General features: G+C 43.9%; 1 protein-coding gene across 5 annotated transcripts in view; it reads right to left on the bottom strand.

Moving 5' to 3' along the window:
* Window positions 1–11,429, bottom strand: part of CEP112 (centrosomal protein 112) — a 167,518-nt gene extending 156,089 nt beyond the window's left edge. For 3 of the 5 annotated variants that reach the window (XM_068151137.1, XM_068151138.1, XM_068151142.1), the window contains exons 1-5: window positions 11,300–11,429; window positions 9,550–9,670; window positions 7,653–7,843; window positions 6,614–6,780; window positions 1,982–2,078 (exon numbers count right to left, since the gene is read on the bottom strand). In XM_068151137.1, coding sequence (XP_068007238.1) covers window positions 1,982–2,078; window positions 6,614–6,780; window positions 7,653–7,843; window positions 9,550–9,649 — 555 coding nt within the window. In that variant the 5' untranslated portion in view covers window positions 9,650–9,670; window positions 11,300–11,429. Of the gene's footprint in view, window positions 1–1,981; window positions 2,079–6,613; window positions 6,781–7,652; window positions 7,844–9,549; window positions 9,671–11,299 lie in introns of those variants that run through there. The other 2 variants (XM_068151140.1, XM_068151141.1) reach the window with 2 other exon arrangements.
* Between the last annotated feature and the right edge of the window lie 2,327 nt (window positions 11,430–13,756).

Below are 13,756 nucleotides of genomic sequence, written 5' to 3'. Positions count from 1 at the left end.
GCTACTGCAGGGGGGTTGGATTAGATGACCTTTGGAGGTCCCATCCAACCCAAACCTTTCTATGATTTTATGAAATCATTTCCAACACTCAGTGGGAGCTGTAATCATGGCTGCTCAAGGCAGCATCTTTCAGAAGGCTTGTTCTGTAGGATAACAGTAACTACTACTTGAATGTATCAGATAGGGGAGCTAAACAGAAAATGCCCTTTAACTGAGCCATAATGCTACAGAACACTGAAGTGTGAGTTACTTAGTCTCACTAAGGTCTGTCAGCAAGAGGCTTGCGTAGGAGCATGTAGCTACCTCCCTGTTAAATCCGCTTGGTCATTATGACCACACAGAGAAGGGAGCCTTGAATTGAGTTCATCAATACTTGGTTGAGGCAGTTCGTAATGTTTCTTAAAAGACTCCCTGTTTCTCTACCTGGACCTGAATTATGCCAGAACATCTGGGCATCACTGACAACAGAACATGATACTGTCTGTTCCAGTCAGCCAAACATACATCATACTGTTTGGCAAAGCAAGAGAAGATTATTACACTTAAAGGCCTTTTTAAAGCTGTACTCACAGTAGAATCCAGGATATGGAGCTGAGGAACAAAGTAGTGCAGTGATTTGTCTAACATTGCCCTAGAAGCCTGTGGCACAGCCAAGTACCAAAAAAAAAACCCCAACCAACCCCAACCAAGCCAATCACAACCAGACAAAAACCAACCAACCAAACAACAACAGCAATGACAACACAAATCTTTAAAGCCCAAAATCCAGGTTTCAACTGAAGGAAATCCTTTTCTTTACAGTTAATTGTTGCACAAGAAATATTTCTTTAAGTCAAGTAAAGCCAACAGGAGGACAAGAAGAAGAAATTTGGTAAACTCAGCATCTGCTTTTAGTTTTTACTTTTAATTATTGGTTTGTTTTTGTTTTTTTTAATGACATTTGCATGCAGACAAACACACACATAAGTACATTCATAGCAACCAGAGCCTAGGGCAGATACACTCAACTTAGGCCCCTAGATCATCTGTAGCCTGCCATGACAAAACATCCCCTTGCTAGTCCTCCATTCTAAATGTAGAGCAGGACATAGATTTCCTTAGAAAGACAGACCTCAGAAGCCATCTTCCAGTTTATCCCATTTGCACTTCATGTCCTCCTAAGTTCATGAATGTGCCCAGTAAAGAAAGGTGAGAACAGCCCATGAGTGTCAACAGCCCACCTCCAGCTGCAATCTTTCTCATCTGTTCCTGTGATACACCCAAAAGTGTGGGCAGACCTACAATGTACATCCAGCAAATTCAGTGTTTCATGGAGGAATGAGAGCTGTGATAGATGCTCTGGCTGCAGTGAGGGAACCATGTGAGACAGAGCACTCCAGCAACAAAGATTGGACACTACAAGGCTACAGAACACATTGACTAAGGGGAAAAGCCTATTTGTTGAGAACTCATTTGTCACAAGTAATTTTAAGTTTAAATCCTTGCAAATCTACATATCATTAAATATTTTGGACTAAAAGGCTTTTCCATCTAGTCTGTTTAGTGTCTTTCCATCAGCCATAATGCTAGAGCTGTGGAAAGTCTGATTAAACAAACTGTCCAAAATTCACTTTTGAAGAGGTCAACCATCATTAAGCAGAGCCAAAGACATCCCTGCAGCTTTCTTTAATCCACTGTTGCAAAATACAAGATGATGTCAAGGCAGCCACTTTGCCAAGCCTAGGGAAAACAATGCAGCAAGCATTAAACCCTGCATTAAACAGAGGTCAACCATGAGGATGAATTGAGAGCATCCTGCAAGAAATTATTTTCCCCTGCACTTGCAGAGCTTTAATCCTTCCTATCACTTCTTCCCCAATGTCTGCACTTGTACACAAGGATCATGACTCAAGCAGTTAAAAGTAACAGCTTTATGATGATATACCAAAACAATTTATTGAAACCAAAGCAAGATTTATGACACAGAGGAGAAGCATCTTACAGAGTGTGCTGTGGCTAGGTTATCTTCATCTGTCTGTTGAGGAGGACTCACAGAATGTGATCTTAGTGCTGGCTTTTCAGTGTACTTGAATCTTTCCCTGTTAACCAAAGGAGTAAGCAGAAAGAAGAATTCATTTTCAGCTACTTGTGGCAGACAAAGGATGTTAATATGATAATAAAATCCTTTTAAATATACAAGAGAAAATAATTGTCAAGGTGCAAAGATCAAAAATAGTGGAATTTAAAAAAAAGGGAAAAACTGTTATTAAAGGCAGGTTCAAGACATACAAAAGCCTTAAGAATTCCAATAGATAAACCCAAACCCACTCAAAAACCCCCACACCAACAAACCCATCAGCAGTATTGTGTACATTGCAGTGTATTTCAAAGTGTTCTTTGCATCTGTTACTGCATCACCCAACATCTCCCCAGATTTTTGGATAAATCCAAGCTAACTGAGAAAGCTGACCTAGGAGAATGTTTCTGAAACAAATTGCTAAGCATCAGCCAGCATGGGATAAAGTCCAGCAGGTCAGAGAAGAAAAGTGAATTAAAATGATGGTTGGCCTCACCATAGGGGAGAGCACTTAAGATCAAAAAAGCAGATCAAGGTACATCATCATATAACATACAAACCTGAGAGAAGGTCAAGAACCACATGCACAGCTCAGCAGAAAAGGGGCGACATGAAAGTCCAGGGTGGAGGGTAATGTGTCAAATAAACCAGTCAGAAGGACTGTAATGGTTGCACTCCATTTCAGCTGTGGTTTATGTAGCAAAGGGGTGTATGTGGGGGGATGGTAAAGACAAGGCCCACAGGACAGGATACAAGTACAGCGTGAACATTTACTCTGCCCAGTAGAGAAAAAGGTGGACAGGGATCTTCTGGAGAAGCTTTGGTCACACACAAAATACTTGAACTAAAGAAGATTAAGACTAGCAGATAGGTGAATCATAGAACAGAATCACAGAATCACTAAGGTTGGAAAAGGTCTCCTAGATCATCAAGTCCAACCATTAGCCCAGCACTCCCAGGTCACCAATAAACCACATCCATCAGTACCACATCCACACAGCTTTGAGCACTTCCAGAGATGATGACTCCTCCAGTTCTCTGGGCAGCCTCTTCCAGGGTTTAACCACTCTTTCAGTGAAGAAATTGTTCCTAATACCCAACCTAAACCTCCCCTGGCACAACTTGAGAACACTTCCTCTCAAGACAACCTTCACTGAAGATAACCTTCACTGAGTCGTTTGTCATTGGAATGTGCTGCCCAGGGAGGTGGCGGAGTCACCATCCCTGGAGGCATTCAAGAGGAGACTGGACGTGGCACTTGGTGCCATGCTCTAGTCATGAGGTCTGTGGTGATAGGTTGGACTCGATGATCCTCGAAGTCTCTTCCAACCTAAGTTATACTGTGATAGGCTGTGATACTGTGATGCACCTGGTCAACTAACCTTCCTCAATTATAGAGCAGGGAAAGAAAATAATAGCCTGGATAAAAAAGAAAATTAATAAAGATTCTAAGAGTTTATTAGGTAGTTATAGCAAAAGATCCAAACCAGTAATGAAACAGCCTTCAGCATATCCTCCAGTGTCAAATCCACACCTATTAAAGTAATCAAAATCTCCTGTTGGTCCACTCACCTTCTTGTGACTAACTATTGTGTATTACAATCCACCCAGACCATTAAAATACTTTTCATTCTTTCCATCCAGCAGCAAATTAGACAGTAAGTGATGCCAAAAAGACACTGAGAGAAATTAAGTGTTTGTGAACAGAAAGACAACTGTTGGATGTACAACGTAAACCACTCACTTCTAGGAAGACAAACACTGACAAAACTTTTCACCAGGCACACTGCCCCAGCAGCAGGGAACAGTGAAACAGAACAACTAGGAGAATACCTTCCCTTCCAGCACCAATAAATACCAGTGTCTCGGAGGGATGCAAAATAACAATCAGAAAGCAGTAAATAGTTTAGATAAGCAAGGTCTGAGAGGCAGAAAAGATCAAAAGAAATATAATACAAGTATCTCCAGCATTACAATTCTAGATATAGTCTTAGTTCTTTATTTGTTATTCTGAAGAGGAGGTTGCTTTACTTGATTCTGTGAACACCATTTGAAAAGATCATGAAGGATGAACCACACTTTTGCTCAGATCAACCTCATACTTCATGTTTACTCCCTTTTCCAGCCTTCACCCAATATGAGTCAGGTTTCAGAAATCACAAGATGATTTCTTTTTCCCTCCCATGGCAGGGGAGTAGAGAATAGGCAGTCTTGACACCAGCCCTGTGACCTCCTGCTTCAGCCAAAACAGTGAGCTAGCATAGAAGAAGGAAGAAATTTGCTACTAATAAAGGAGATCAGTAAATAATTTCCTACTAGGAACAAAGTAAGGGAAACTCACTGGTTCCTCCTGGTACAGCACAGCTACACACTAACCTTTAGCAATGTTTTTCAGGCATAATCTATAAATATACAGCAGAATGTGGGGGCAGACAGACCAGGTTTCTGTTCACACCAAACTACACGTTTCTCAAACCAATTCTTCTCATGTTTCAAAATAAAGATGCACCTTTCTAGCACCACCTGGCTTGCTCTTATTCATTTACACTCCAGTTTGCAAGTCAGGCTTGTCTATCTATTTTTTATTTAGCTAGATAAACAACTTCTTATAGAAAAGCCAAAATCTTCATACACAGAAGGAAGTGTATTGCAAGATAAAAATAACTATGAAAAGACCTCTTTTCAAGGAGGGAATCTTGAGATAAACAAACATCAAAACATTACTCAAACATTTCTCACTTATCTATTTTGCCCTGAGAAAATGTTGTAGTCTATTTGTAAGAACTTGAATTGTGGTTAGAATGCAAAATCTGTCCCCAGCTGCATCCATCTCCCGGCTATGGGCACAGGGCTCCTAACACGCGAGTGCTACGTGACGAGATCGCCACCTCCTGGCAATCTCTACTCACTGCAGGGCCCAGAACTGCTCCATTCTTGACACCTTCCATTCATTCAAAACTCTTTAAGTACAAAGAGAGACAAGATCTGTACATTAAATATAGCTAACACCTTAATGCAGACACATCTAAAGAACTATCAAAGAAGCTATTTCTGCAAAAGCTAACAGCTGAAACATTTACTTTCAGTATTTAATCCTGCATAACTCACACATTCAAGATGTTTCTCATTGCTACGAGGATTAATTTATGTAAACTCCAGAGTTATCAACACTTCTAACTGCCAACACAAATCCTCAGACACAGGCATGGCTGTGCTGGTGTGTACACAGGGCTATGCATCTAAGTTTCACTGCCAGATTTCTTTATACCACTAACTTACGCCATCACATCTACTTGCTTCTCCTGCCACGTAGTGATAGTTAAGACAGATCTCCACAGAACTCACCAGAGCCTTAGGAACCGTCTGCTGATCACCAATGCAGGTATTGCTACAGCCCCACGTGTCAAAGAAAGAAAAAGTAGATAAGATAAAGCTTCACTCCTCACAGGGCTTGTGCTCTAGGCTCTTCACCAACTTTGTGGCCCCTCTCTGGACCCACTCCAGCACTTCAACGTCTGTGTTGTAGTGTCATCTATCCAAATGGCAGGTGAACAGTTAAAAAATGCAGGACACTGTGATATATAAAATCACAGAATGGCTTAGGTTGGAAGGGACCTTAGAGATAATCTACTCTAACCTCCCCACCATGGGCTGGGACACCTCTCAACTAGACTCAGCTGCTTCAGGCCTCATCCAGCCTGGCCTTGAAAACCCACAGGGAAGAAGTATCCACATCTCCCTAGGCAACCTATTCCAGAGTCCCAGCACCCTCATACTGAAGAATTTCCATGACTGCCATGCAGTCACATAGAAAAAGCACAGATCTTGATAATTAGCACAAAGTTGCACCACCATAATAACCTGATGCATTTCATCCTTTCACCTGCTCTGTAAATAGCTCTGGACTCAGCTGACTGGAGCTAAGGATGAAGCTTAAGCTCAGTGGCTCCTGCAACCTATAAAAAGACTGTCAGATGGATCATCATAACAAGCTGCAGCTACAGATAGCCAAGATTCTGCCACACAGCTGATAATTGTAAGTTATCCTAATAACAAACATGCAGGACCTAGGCATAGGGGGTGCCAGGCAGCAACAAAGTTTGTGTATTTGTAGCAGACAGCATGAGAGAAATCAAAACATTTTAAACCAGACTCAGAAAGGGATTGTTCATGTAAGGATTGCAAATAACCCTCCCCACACAGGAGAACAATTTCTCAGTTAGATCTATTGATTTTCCATGCTAAGTGTCTGTAACTGAAACAGGAGGGTGAACGAGAGGAGGGGAAAGAGGACAGAGCTATGAGACATGGAAGAACACTTACAGAAGCCAGAGAAGATGACATAACAGAAGAATGCAATAACACAGAAGCATAAAAATTACCATTAAGTTGGAAACCCAGAGTTTCTGTCATTAAAGCCCAAACACTACGTTCAAGATGAATCCATAACAGTTTAATAAATTCATGCACACAAATTGAAACAAACAGAGCTTATCAAATCAAACATCTGCTAACTATCAACCAAATACTGAATAAAGCAAATAAGAGAAATCTTACCCATATGTGAGCACTGTTGCAACTGATGACCCCTCTTCAGAAGATGCCTTCCATGATTCCTCAAGCTTAGACTCACTGCTTCCCAGTTCTCCCATTACCCAGTCAGGTAAGCAGTCTGGGCTACTACTCTGAACTCTTGTTGAACTTGGCTCATCAAAATAAATTGACTGCAATTAAAATAAATGCAAAGTAAACACCAGAATATAGTTACACAAATATATTTTTCACACTCCTAATGTTGGTTTTGGCAGGAATAGCTACAGTGTAATAACCTCTTTTCCCAGTGAAGTCAGGGAAGTGCACAAATATTACCCTCCCAATCCATGGAAATGAACACAGGAGACAATGGTGTGAATGCTTTGGTGTAAATGTTTTCTGTACTTCTTTCAGAATGGGGAATTTTAACATAAATTAGGGCTGTTACCTCACTACAGCTGATGCCAGTGACTGACACATTCAGCATTACCTGTGTGACCTACTCTAGGTGATCCTGCTCTGGCAGGGGGGTTGGACACCATTTTTCTAGGTCCCTTTCAACCCCTAATATTCTCTGCTTCAGAAAACAAGCTTAACAATATCTATGTGAACCCCATGACACTGGCATCTTTTCTTTCTTAGAGAGCCTACTACAAGTCACCTCAGACTACTGAGGTCACCTCATTTAAGCACACTTTTTTCTTTTCACAAGAACTTTCTGCTAATTAAGGCCAAGATACAGCCTCAAGGGTCTTTCTTTCTTTTTACATCTTTTTAAAGAGTCAGACAAAAATTATCTTTCTGCTCCTTCTGAACAGCTATTTTTATAAAGCCTTCTTAGAACCTGTATTTCAAAGAGGAAGCAACCCTCCTAAAAGGTTTTTGCACACAGAAAGGTTTTTCCAACACCAATTACAAGATAAGCAACATAAACGCCTGGATTCACCACATGCAATTCCACTCAATTAATTCCAAATTGTTTCCCACATTTTGCCAAATCAAAGACTTCAGAGTTTCAGGATATTCAGAGCAAGTTTGTCTCATGAAAAAAAGTTACACCCACCATGTATGAAGGTAAAGTTTTCAGTATTCCTGGGTCTGGTTTACGTGTGAAAGGCCCTTCCAGCAGACCTCGCTTCAGCATGTGGAGCAGAAGTTTGGCATAGAGGTTCCGATTCTTCCTTCCTACTGTTCCTGTGCCTGCTCCTGAGGGTTCACATAGTTTTTTAATCCACAGTGCACATCTTTGTCTTTCTAAAAGGATAGATACACATCATCACTGGGTGGTTTCAGAGCAAATCAAACACGTGAGGAGAAAAAACAGAGGTCATTACCGGTATTCATAAACTCATTGTACAGTTTGGGTTGCAAGGGACCTTCAAGATCATTTAGCCCACTGCCACGAACAGGGACACCTTCCACTAGACCAGGTTGCTCAAGGCCCCATCCAACCTGGTGTTTAACACTTTCGTGCTTGGAGCTTCACTGGGTGACCTGTTCCAGTGCCACATCACCTTCATGGGGAAGAATTTCCTCCTAATGTCTGATCTAAATCCAGCTTCCTTCGTTTTGAAGGAGTTACCCCTTGCTGGCAGATATTTCCCTTCTACCCAAAGTTTAAAGGAAAAAATACCAAAACAAAACAAAAAAACCAAGAACCCAAATGACAGAAACAAAGGGGGGGGGGGGGAGTTAAATACCTACCAGATTCCAAACAAGTCTTGGGCCCCTTGCTACAGGAAAGACATTGAGCTTCTGGAGTATGTCCAGAGAAGGGCCACAAAGCAGGCTGGAGAACAGGGCTGGTGAGACGCAGCTGAGGGAACTGGGGTTCAGTCTGGAGAAGAGGAGGCTGAGGGGAAACCTCATTGCTCTCTACAACTCCCTGAAAGGATATTGGAGTGTGGGGGGGGCTGGTCTCTTTTCTCTAGTATCAGGTGATAGAATGAGTGGAAATGGCCTGAAATTGTACCAGAGGAGGTTTAGGGTGGAGATGAGGAAAAGTTTCTTTGCTGCAAGAGTGGCCAGAGATTGGAATAAGCTCCCCAGGGAGGTGGTAGAGTCACCTGGAGTCATCCAGGTGGTGTTGCAGTCATCCCTGGAGGTGTTCAAGAAACATGTGGACATGGCACTTCAGGACATGGTTTAATGGCTGTGGTGGTCTTAGGTTGAAAGTTGGACTCAGTGATCTTAAAGGTCCCTTCCAACAGAAATAATTCTATGATTTAACAGTAGTTCAAATTTACACCATCCAGAACTATCTGCTATAAATTCATGGATACCAGAAGCTTACAGGACTTTTAGAACCAGCATGCTTGTAACAAGCATAGAACACAGAAGTCACCTGGAAGAGCTGCCATTAACCACAACATCCAGCTTGCACAGGTCTTAATATTTTAAATATACAATAAATCTTCATTCATTAAAAAAATAATCCCCTTTTACCCAAACCTGACCACTAAATGGTGAAATTAAACATTTGATTAAACAACTACAAAGCAAGGTCTTAATTTGTAGGGTTTGAAACTTTAATGACAACCAATTGGCTCTAATGATTAGATTTACAAAAACATGACTGATATTATTATGCATTCCTAAGCCCCAAATCTGAAAACCACTTACCTCTAAAAAAATATTTGCAGTTCCCTAAGTGCCATCTCAAAAAGCAAATGTCTTTGAGATGTCTTTCAGCTTCCACTGAATGAAGATTTTATTAAAATAGATGTCAATGTATTTATGCAACAGCACATTTACACCACCAAGATAAGGCAGATAAGATCAAACAGCAACAGGTACCTAGAAAATTTAACTCTAGAGGTTGCACAGCTCACAACACTGCCTTGTAACATCAGACATTAAGCATCTGATTAAAGGAAGTGAAACAAGTATGCACAGCAACTAACAGTAAGCTAGGATTTTGCTATCAGTGCTTCTCTGTATGCATATTTTGCCATATTTACCTGACCTATGCTGCAGTTTTAGAACATGAGGCTTCATATCCACAACATAGTGATCAAATTCAGTATCCAGTTTTTCCCATGCTTCCTCTTCACCATTCATCTTGGAAGAACACAAAGGAACCTGCAAAAATATTCACATTGAAACAGAAAAGATCAAATTAGCCCAGGAGGCAAAACACATCCTGGGCTGCATCAAAAGAAGCTTGGCCAGGAGATTCTGCCACTCTGCTCTGCTTTGGTGAGGCCTCACCTGGAGTACTTTGTCCAGCTCTGGGGCACCTAACACAAGAAAGATATGGAGTAGATCCAGAGGAGGGACCGACAGGAAGGCTGGGGAAGGACTGTTTAGAAGGCTTGTAGTGATAGGACAAAGGGCTTGAAATTAGGGTTTCAAACAAGGGTTTGAAATTAGAGCAGGGGAGATTTAGTTTGGACATCAGGAGGAATTTCTTCACAATGAGAGTGGTAAAATACCAGAACAGGTTGCCCAGAGATGTGGTGGAGCCCCCATCCCCAGAAACATTCAGGGTTGATGAAGCCCTAAGCAACCTGATCTAGTTGGAGATTGTCCTTGCTGACCGCAGGCAAGTTGGACAAGATGACCTTCCAACCTGATGCAATTCTGTGAAGCAGCACTATACATTAGTCTCTGTTCACCTCAAGCCAAGCAAAGACACATTTTGGAACTAAATATTTAGTATTATTTTCTAGAGTTTGAGTAAACAGAGTTTACAAACAACAGATACTCAGTGAATCTACAAGGATGTGTTTGTTTGGATTATAAAGTGCACAGTCAACCGCACCAATGTATATTCAACTACACGCTATTTGTATACAACACCTAAAAGTGTTTGAGCCACAGCCACACTCTTAAGTTTTTCTTCCCTAGAATTAGTTATTTGGGCTTTTTTAATAAAGAAAAGGAGGGAAAAGGACTGAGCACAACAGCCAGGCTCTGCTCAGTGATGTTCAATGATAAGACAAGGGGCAACAGGTGCAAGCAGAGGAGGCTCTACATGAACATAAGGGAAAACTTTTTCACCATGAGGGTGAGCAGGCTGCTCAGAGAGGTTGTGGAGGCTCCTTCTCTGGAGACCTTCTGAACCTGCCTAGATGCTTTCCCGTGTCACCTGCTCTGGTCGGGGGGTTGGACCGGATAATCTGTGGCGGTCCCTTCCAGCCCCTAACATTCTGTGAGTCTTGTTACAGAACCAACAACCGTTGTCAGAATTGCTTTTTAACGCAGGAGCACTGCAAAGCCAGCCAACCAAGAACCGTTATCCCAGGTGATCTGTCATTCCTTTCCAGGTGATCTGTCAGCTCTTTCCCAGCTGCGGCGCGCAGGCTTTTTTTGCATCTTGGAGCTTGCAATTAGCACATTTCCTTGCCGACTTCAGCTGAACACAGCAGCCAGCCTGCGGGAGCCGTGGGGACATTCCCTGCGGCCAAACCCCCATTGTTATCCCTGCGGGTCGTTGCTCCACACGCCGCAGCATCTCCCCCGGGCAGCGGGGTCCTCACCGCCCGCCCCCGGGCTCCGAGTTCCAGACGCGCAGGGCGCAAACAAGCGGTTTCCTACTTCCCTTCCCCAGGCGCTTTATCAGACCGCTTAGTTCGGAGGCCCGGGGTTGACTTGTAGCGAGGTACCGGAGCGAACAACCCCGACCCCCTTCCAGCCCAGCTGCCGCGATGGAGTTCGCCCCCCAGCCCCTCCCCGCTGCCTGCCCCCAGGACACGCCGCCCCCTTTACCTCGCTCTCCGCAGCGCCCGCGGCTGGCTCCGAGCAGGGGGCCGAGCCGAGCCAAGCCGGCGGGCCCCGGCCCCCCTCAACTGAGGGAAACCAAACCCGGCCCAGCCGAGCGGCCAACCGTTCAAACCGACCCCACCCCCGCTCCCGGCGGCCCCCGCCGGCTGCCGGCCCCGCGTGTTTCCGTTTCCGTGGGTTACACAGAGAGGCGGCTGGACACAGCCAAGCCAGGCCAGGCCAGGCCAGGCCAGGCTCGGCTCGGCTCGGCTCGGCTCGGCTCGGCTCGGCTCGGCTCGGCTCGGCTCGGCTCGGCTCTGCTCCGCTCGGCTCCAGGGAGTGGCTGCGGAGCTGGAAGCCTGAGGGCGAGGGAAAAGCTGAGACGGGCGGTAGCCCGGGGACAGCCCTGAGAGAGGAAGGCTGAGTCTGGGGAGTCGCTTTGTGGCTAGAAGCTGATACGGAAAAATCTCCTGGCCTGTTACAGCACAAATAGCCGCAGCCTGTGCTCATTCATCGCTGTGCCCAGCGGTTAGACACTTCACGCATGATCCAACGCCACTCCAGCGCACAAAACAGCGCAGTCAGCCCACAGCCGGCACTGTTCTTTCCCCCCAGCCCTGGCAGTGGTCTCCGCTCCCTGAAACTGACCCGGAGGTGGCAGCTCTCCTGCCCCTCTGCTCTCCCTTGTTGAGGCCGCATCTGGAACCCTGGGGCCAGTTCTGGGCTCCCCAGCTGAAAGAGAAATTTGCAAGAGAGAAACCAGCAGAGGCTACAAAGATGTTGAGGGGCCTGGAGCACCTCTGAGAGAGGAAAGGCTGAGAGACCTGGGGCTGCTGAGCCTGGGGAAGAGCAGCCCTAGCGGGGATATGAGCAATGCTGAATCACCACTCAGATACCCAGATTTGTCACAGGAATTCTGTAATAATTTTGAAACTGATTTGTCCAAGTCACTCCAAACCAGGAGACAAGTTTCATTAGCTGGTAAAATATGGAAGGCTGTGTGGACTTAAGAACCCTGTGCTTTCCAGGTAGGTTTTTGAAGGGCATCACAGCAGGATACTGGCCAGGTGACAGAGTGAGAGTTTGCATTTCTGTCCAGCTTTGCAAATCTGACAGTTGAAAAGGGTTGGAATTTCTAAGCCAACGTTTTGTATATTATTATTGATGTTGCCTTCTGGCTTGAATAGAACTCTACTGTGTGCATCACAAAATATTTTGAAAAACTGGATTTGCTGTCATGTGGTGAAAAGGACTTAAGGCAGAGCAGAACCAATGAAACTGGAGCCAATACTCCAAGAGAGATTTCCTGAGATTCACTGTCTGGTTCTGCTTACCCATGCAGAGTAAGGTAGCCAGAAAGTTTGAAGCTCACCTGCAGTGATTTGACAATTGATAACTTCTGTCCAAAAAAAGAAAAACTAAAGATTGAAGAAATGATCCAGGGCTTGCTTCCAGCCAAAGCTGTAGCCTGGACATGATGACACTGATGTTCACTGACCCTCCTAAGGTAGATACACCATTAGGGAACACAGAGATATCCCAACCAGAATAAATTTCCAATTTGAATTGTAAAAATAAGTTCATTGAAGTAAAACACATTCAGTACTCTTTTTTTCATCTCCTTTTACTATGTTCTCTTATCTCTGTAACTTGCCACAAGTAACATGAGCACAGCTTAAAGCGTTCTTTCAAACACCCTAAAAAACCTGCCAAAAAAAAAGGCAGGTTTCACTCACTTGTACCAGCCTTTAGAACACCTCTCATTGCAATACATTATTTTTCAGACCTTCTAAGCAAATCTTTCATATCTGAGAAGTTGTGATTCACAAACACCTCACCACTTCAAAGACTCATCAGGTCACAGATTTATTTTTCTCCTTCTTTGCTTCGGGAGACTAGATAATAAATTCAGTGTATGAACATTGGCTCCTAAGGGTGATTCTTTCAAGTATTCAAATATCCAGCCAGGAAGCAGGGCCAGCTGCTGTGATCAGTTGTTATCCTGCTGCATGGGCAAGTAGGACTGGGAAAATTTGCTTAGAAAGATCTGGATGTTCCTGGGGCAACTCTTTTTGTGCAGAAGTAGCATTTCTGTGTCAGCAGATGCTAACTTGACTTACCCCAGCTTCACAGAGTTTTGCTGTGAAAGGCAAGTTAATATTAAACTGTGCTTGGTGCCTTGGCTCCAGTCCTGACCATCCCGATCCCAGAAGTGTATCCACACAACATGTAGACTGGATTTCCAAAGAGATGGGTTCCTGCCAGCTGCACTCTGTACGTCGTGAAAAGTATTTATGGAGGTCTTGGCCTGGGAGTCAAATGTTGTTCAAGGGATGTTTAGTCTGGAGAAAAGGAGGCGGAGGGGAAACCTTCTCACTCTCTACAACTCCCTGAAAAAAAGTTTGGAGTGAGGTGGGTGTCAGTACCTTTTCCCTAGTGACAAATAATAGGGTGAGAGGAATA

The sequence above is a fragment of the Melanerpes formicivorus genome, unplaced genomic scaffold (assembly GCF_026170545.1).
Source record: "Melanerpes formicivorus ecotype bairdi unplaced genomic scaffold, bMelFor1.0.p_v2 SCAF_21, whole genome shotgun sequence".
Taxonomy (NCBI): domain Eukaryota; kingdom Metazoa; phylum Chordata; class Aves; order Piciformes; family Picidae; genus Melanerpes; species Melanerpes formicivorus.
Note: the sequence above shows the minus strand (reverse complement) of the source record. Positions and strands in the feature narration are given on the sequence as shown.